At 41.6% G+C, this 7,334-nt stretch overlaps 1 protein-coding gene across 1 annotated transcript; it reads right to left on the minus strand.

Annotated features, from left to right (window-relative positions):
* Positions 1 to 1,717: 1,717 nt before the first annotated feature.
* On the minus strand, positions 1,718 to 4,075 carry LOC109221642 (neurocalcin homolog; the record flags this gene model as incomplete). The annotated part of the gene is made up of 4 exons (XM_019386111.1): positions 1,718 to 1,987; positions 2,481 to 2,614; positions 3,679 to 3,775; positions 3,852 to 4,075. Coding segments are annotated over 3 exons (444 nt in total), but the record flags the coding sequence as incomplete, so codon positions are not given.
* Positions 4,076 to 7,334: the final 3,259 nt, after the last annotated feature.

Raw genomic sequence — 7,334 nt, forward strand, 5'->3', positions numbered from 1 at the left:
AACACTGTTCAAAACCCGGAAAATACTCCAGTATATTATGCTGGAGTTCCAGCATAAGTATACTTGAACTCCAACATATTATACTGGAGTTCCAGCATAAATACACTAGAACTCCAGCATAATATGCTGGAGTTCCAGCAAGTATAATGGTCCAGTATAATATACTGGAGTTTGGAGCACCAGTGCTCCAGTCTCCAGTATATTATACTGGAGCCAGCAAAGTATACTGGTCCAGCATAATATGCTGGAGTTCATACACAAGTGCACCGAACTCCAGTATATTATGCTGAACCGGTCTCTATTGCAGCAAAACGGTGGCTATTTTTTATTGACTTGGTAAACGCTGGCTATTTTTGATTGACCAATCCGAAAATTGGCTATACCGTGAAATTTTGGCCTAATAAATGATTTGATTGTGTAAATATTTTACATGATCTATGCGTAATAAAAATTTCATGGGACACGCTATTTGGTCGCCCCCATTTAACTTGTACCCATTTTTTAAACGAAGTTTAACTAGTACCCAAAGTATAGACAACTTCAGACCTTTATTCTAAGTTGTTGTGAAAATGAAGGTGATAGTGGATTACATGGTGTTTGCGACCATGGTTTAAGGTGGTTTATAGTGTTTTACAGTAGTCAGGTGATGTGGCGCTCCTCTCTTTGCTACTGCTGGGTGTCTTCTTCTTCTTCTTCATCTTAGTTGCAAAATGTGTTTGTTAGATTTGTTGTTGTTTTGACAAATTGATGATTGGAGTTGGTTCTTTATGATATTTGAAAGTCATATTTTAGTTTTGAGCTCGTCTTTTTAGTAGATTTGAGTGTTGAATCGTATGTTGGAATTGGATTGTTGAAATTCGAAAAATAAATTTTTGTTTCTGTGCAATTTGCACTTTACTAAAAAGTCTTAAGTGCATGCAAAAATTAGTTGGCACTGCATACCAATTAAGTCTTAAGTGCATCTTAAATGCATTTTTGCATTATAGACTAAAAAAGTCTTAAGTGAATGGACAAATTAGTTGCACTTAAGTGAATAGTAAGTACATCTAAAATTTGCAATTTCAGGCATGAATTTCTCCAACTTCAGACTCGATAAGTCTGAAATTGATCCTAAAACGGATAAACTTGTAAAGTTTTTGCAATACGTTATGCGGATATAACTTCAATGATAACCCAAAATTGGGCATATATATAATAAACTCATTTACGATATATAGCTGAGTTTCTAATTGATAGTATTTTTTTGGCTTTGCCTTGCACATCCAATGATGGAAGATACGATCGCTGTAATTAAAAACACAGGTGGATTGTGTTGAAACTGCTCAAGATGTCCCTCAATTATAAACAAATCAGTTCGTTGCGAAACGAAATAACCAATAAGAAAAGAGGAATATTCAGATTATCTGAACAGACATGGTTTCACACTGAAATTTAATTAAACAGAGTTTTTTTTTTAAAGATTATTCACTAAAGAAAAGAGGAATAACTATTAACACTTGAGAGTACCATGCATGTACAAAGGTTATCCAATTACAAGACCCAGCTTAAAATAATAACTACTTGAAACAAGACGTAGTTGATTCTCTTGTTCATTTCTTGAACAGTAAGCTTACTCGTATCAAGAACAAATATCCGTTACCTGAATAGTAAACTTACCATATCACTTGGGTCAGTTAAAAAATGCCAGACTGAACAACAAGATGGCACGCAGCTTCGATGGTAGGATTAAAAATAATTATGTTTAGAATTGCAAAGGTATAACGTAAAAACAATTGGGACACTGAAAATAAAGAAATTGGATGGCTAAATGCAAAGTTTGTCCCCCTAGAATTCCTCTACAAAATAGTGGAAGTTATATTGTCGATAATGGTTGATCAAGGCGGCGATTACAAAGAAAACTATCGGATAAATAAAATTTTGATGTCTCACCACATGGTGTAAAAATTTCCAAACTAAAAAGTATGATACACGAGTAACTTGAGCCATCCTGCAAAAACAAAAAGAAAGTCCACTAAGAAAGTAATGCAAATATTTGCACGTAAATAAGCAGAAAGAAAAAGCCATAAGTTTCTCGAGACGTCCAAGTCATATGATCCAGAATTACCACTCCTTCAATTAGGTTAAAGGAAATATTGATGTTAGTGTCAACAGATGAAACTGTATGTGCTTTTGCCTGAGGAATGAAATTGCACATTGTGGCTGTTGATTGATATTCTGAAAAGGCAAAATCTTAGACAAAAGCCTCAAGAGTCGACTATGCACAGAGAAAAACTGAGAATTGCACTTCCAACATTTCTCAACTTTCAGTTTGCCCTCAGTGAACCCATCTATCATCAAAAAGAAATTTCTATGTGCTCGACTCATGAAAAAAAAAATTCAAGCCCGCACGTGAGAGGGCTTGTTGAAGGCATAATTTAAATAACTAAAAGTAGATGTTGCCTAACAACTTAAGGGTTAGAAAGTAGAAAAGCCATCCTTACCTAGCCCTGAACTAACGGAACTCATCATGGTATTCATAGTCTTCGTCATCCTCGTTAAATATTGCACTATAGAACACGTATGGGCTATCAATCATCTCTTTTAAAGTAAGCCTTCCATCTTTATCTGCATCAGCCTGAGAGAAAACATAGCAGAATTATTTAACACCACTATTTCCCACTCACTTACTACTCAATCAGCAAAGAAGAATAATGTGCATTCCGAATCTATATTGTTTTGGAACATTTCCGTTTCACGTGTGACAGTAAGGTTCAATCATATTAAGGTTTTTTGGTTCACTAGTTCACAAAAGGAACAAAATTGGGGAACTTGTAAGGTGCAATTTCCTTAATATATTTCACATTCTTCATTTTAACCAATAAGAATAAGAGTTTCTCCTTGCAATCTCCTTTAAACGTGCATATTAGAAAAAAGAAGACTCACACCTCTACATTGTGATGTCCACCAATAACAAGAGACCAGTACTTTCCACGAGATTTATTAATGTATACTCAAATTGAGAATATTGGCCACAGAGTGTACAATCTAGAAGTGGCAAAACTAACCCAAACTCATTTGACCCGCCCAAGTGAACTTTGGGCAGGGTTGGGCAATGACCCATTTAATGAGTCAGCCCATATTGACTAGCCTGAACAGTCCATTTGCGACCCCTAGTACAATCCAACTAAAACCTAAGCTTTAGGAGAATTATTACATCACAGAATAGACGGAATTGTTTGAATTGTTAACTTCACTGCCTAATCCTGGATTACTTGGAAGTTATGCCGTTCACAACAATTTGCAAACAGCATAAAAAGTAAAAGCAAATAGCACCTGAATACATGATTAGGCGCAAACGTTTTTTGATGACAATAATTTTGAGAAAAAAACAGACAGACATTATTCAACAATAGTCATAAATAAAAGATTATCAGGTAACTTTTAGAGATGCAGAAAGGACTGGATGGAACACATAACTACATAAGTGTACTTCAGATATATTTTGCACAGCATTACAAGAAGGCCATTTTATCCTTCAAAATTCTAGCTATAGCTCCAGCAGGCAAAAAGTAAATCAATAGCAGCAGTTTGGTTATAGGCTTGTATAAGGCAGAATGCAAGTGCTTATTGGTAACAGCAAGCAGTAATGACCAAATTCAGCATTCTATTGGAATAGGCATTTGGATCGAGTGAAAATACCTGCTGTATGATGTAATCTGCTTGTTGTTTGGCATAATAACGCTCTGATGGATGAAGTTTTCCAATTATAGGTAGCAATTCAGCGTCTGACAAATATCTGCATAACATCAAATGTAAGGATTTGTTGATGGATTTACTCAAGACAATATTGAATGAGATGTCTAGTTTCTTACCCATCTCCATCTTTATCAAGCTCAGCAAACAACTTTTTAGCCGGAGACTCTTGTGAATCCTCGGAATGATGAGAAGAATCATGACTCTCCTCATCATAGTTTCTCACTAAGTCAAACAGCCCATGAAAGAACTCTTTGAAGTTAACCTTACCATCTTTGTCACTATCTCTCTCCCTGAAATTATATGAGAGCCAAAAAAGAAATGAAATGATTATAAACAATGTTCACCTAGGAAAGACAGCTTAGCAACAAAAAATTATCCGTTAAGGTTCATTAATAAACCAAAGATTAGCATGAAGAACAATTTTAAGGCATAATACAATTTGAAACTCAAAACTAGTAGAATCTCCAATAATATACCAAACCTACATTTTAATGCACATATACAACTGTAACATTTATCCTGTACAAAACTATACTTGCATCTGATATAGTACAAGTTCTTAAGAAAGTCCATTAGCTTGCCTCTGGAGCATGTTAGAATATTTAAGTTTAAATTGACATCCAATTGCTATTTCTAAAAGCTGGAGCTGCTAAAGTCATTGTTTACAATTCTTTTTTATTTTGGTGCTTCAGAGCTATGTCACCCGGATTCAGGTGTGGGTACCAGATACAATACAGAATACAGGTGCGGATCTAGAAGTTGAATTCTTCATCACATAAAGTTTAAGTTTCGGGGGTACAGATCCGAGTACATCTACGGGTGCTAAGATACAACAAACAAATGAATATACAACATATANTATAGAGACGTCTGTATTTATCTTTGAGAGGCTATAGGGTTTTAGGAAAACTACTCTTTATTCATTTCATCTCGTGCAATGGTCAGTATACTAAGTTTCCTTCTCTACTCTCTCACAGATGGTGAGGACACGCACGGCCGATGTTCCAGACCCGGGAGGTGCTGCTCCCCCCGCTACTAGAGGCCGAGGCAGAGGCTGGGGGAGGGCACCGGCCCGAGGTAGGGGACGAGGGCGTCCCAGAGCTGTCCCAGTAGCACCACCAGCAGATCTTGTGGGAGATCATATTATCGAGGAGCAGGGTGAGGTGCCTGCACCCGAGCCCACCCCGACAGACTTTATGACAGCACCGGGATTTCAGGAGGTTATGGGCCGTATGCTTCGGTTCATGGATTCTATGACTCAGGCTGGTTTATTTCCAGCAGATCCAGCTACCTCACAGGCAGGAGGGGGAGCACAGACCCCTATTGCTCAGGCTCCCGGTCATGCAGCCGCAGTGTATCAGACTTCGGGCGCACTACCCGCGGATGGGGTTCAGCCGGTTGCTGCAGTAGCACCCCAGCCCAGGCCAGCTGCGGATGGCGATCCGCAGAAGTTATTGGATAGATGGACTAGGCTTCACCCTCCGGTCTTCGGGGGCGAGCGTCATGAGGATGCCCAGGACTTCATTGACAGGTGCAGGGACAGGCTGCACAACATGAGGATATTGGAGTCTCATGGAGTTGACTTCACTACTTTTCAGCTTGAGGGCAGGGCTCGCAGATGGTGGTAGTCTTATGTTCTGGGTAGGCCAGTAGGTTCTCCTCCTATCACTTGGAGTGAGTTCACACAGTTGTTTCTGGACAAATATATTCCACCCTCTGAGAGGGAAGAGCTGCAGTATCAGTTTGAGCAGCTAGAGTAGGGCCAGATGTCCATGACTGATTATGAGGCGAGGTTTTCTGAGCTATCCCGCCATGCATTGATGATACTACCTACTAACGCAGAGAGGGTGCGGAAGTTTGTTGCAAGGCTGCATTTCGGCATCAGGGCCAACATGGCCCGAGAGGTAGATTTGGGGACTCCTTACCAGTTAGTAGTGGAGATTGCTCGGAGGAATGAGGGTTACCGTTAGAGGTGTAGGGAGCAGATGCAGCAGGATAAGAGGGCTAGGTTCTCCGGAGAGTTCAGAGGTGCCTCGACTAGGGGCAGAGATCAGTTCGGGAGAGGGCAGCCCAGCAGGCTCCCACATTCAGCACCACCACCTGCTCGGGGTGCTCCAGCGTGCCCCTATTTCAACGCCATTCCAGAGAGTTCCTATCGCCCACCAGCTATTCAGGGTTCCTCTGGTGGGTATTCAGGTCCGTAGGGTTCTTCTGATCCATACTTCAGTGCTATGCCGGAGATTTCACACCCTCCGCCGGCCATCCAGGCTTCTTCCAGTGGGTCTGCAGGCCATCAGGGCCAGCCATCAGGTCAGCAGGTTGCCACACCGCGGGGTTATTTCGAGTGCGGGGACCTTGGTCATATGAGGAGATACTGCCCCAGGCTTCGGGGCAAGGCAGTGCAGCAGGGCCAGCAGCCTACGATTTCAGCGCCAGCTGCCCCGCCACCTAGAGGTGGAGGGAAGACTGGTAGGGGCCGTCCTAGGGGTGGAGGTCAGGCAGGGAGAGGTCAGCCAGCTACTGCTCAGTCAGGCGGTGGCCAGCCAGCCGGCGCTCCAGCCATATTCTACGCTCTTCCACCCAGGCCAGATGCATTAGCCTCAGATGCCGTCATCACAGGTATTAATTCCGTCTGCGGTAGAGATGCTTCGGTATTATTTGATCCAGGGTCCACCTATTCCTATGTATCATCGCTGTTTGCTCGATTCCTGGTTATTCCTCCTGCACCTTTGGGCACTCATGTTCATGTGTCCACTCTTGTGGGCGTTTCCGTGGTTGAAGACTGTAACGACCCGACCCGTCGTTATGGGAGTTACCGCCCCGTTTTCCCTGTTTTATGCTTCTATATGTTTCATTATACGTGTTTGGAGAATTTGAAGTAATTCGGATAGAGTTTGGTTAGAAATGAGACAATAAGTCTCTTTATGATAAGGTTAGTTTGAAAAAAGTCAACCAAATGTTGACTTATGAGTTAGAAGGCTCGGAATGGATTTCTGACGATTCGACCAGTTTCGGGAGATGATTTGTGACTTAGGAGCGCAATCGGAACTGAATTTGGAGGTCCGGTGTGGAATTAGGCTTGAATTGGCTAAGGTTGAATTTTGGCGAATTCCGGATGGTAGGTGAGATTTTGATCCGAGGGTCGGACGGAATTCCGAGAGTTGCAGTAGCTCCATTAGGTGATTTTGGATATGCGTGCAAAGTTTCAGATCATTCGGAGGTGTTTAGGTCGGGTTTTTAGATCAAATGCAAGTTTCGGAAGTTTTAGTTTAACTTAGGCTTGAATCCGTGGTAATTCGATGATTTTGGTGTTTATGATAGTGTTTTTATGTTACGAGCAAGTTCGAATGAAGTAATAGAACATATCTGTGCATTTGGTTGAGGTTCCGAGGGCCTCGGGGTGAATTAGGGTGGTTAAACGAGAGTTTTGAGGTGTAATTGCAGGTCAGATTTTTCTGTCATCTGGTGTTTCCGCTTCTGCGGAAATGGACCGCAGAAGCGGTACCGCAGAAGCGGGTACGTGGTCGCAGAAGCGGTCGTGGCCGGCTAGGGAAATTCCGCAGATGCGGAAGGTGGCTCGCACCAGCGGGTCCGCATAA

The sequence above is a fragment of the Nicotiana attenuata genome, unplaced genomic scaffold (assembly GCF_001879085.1).
Source record: "Nicotiana attenuata strain UT unplaced genomic scaffold, NIATTr2, whole genome shotgun sequence".
NCBI lineage: Eukaryota > Viridiplantae > Streptophyta > Magnoliopsida > Solanales > Solanaceae > Nicotiana > Nicotiana attenuata.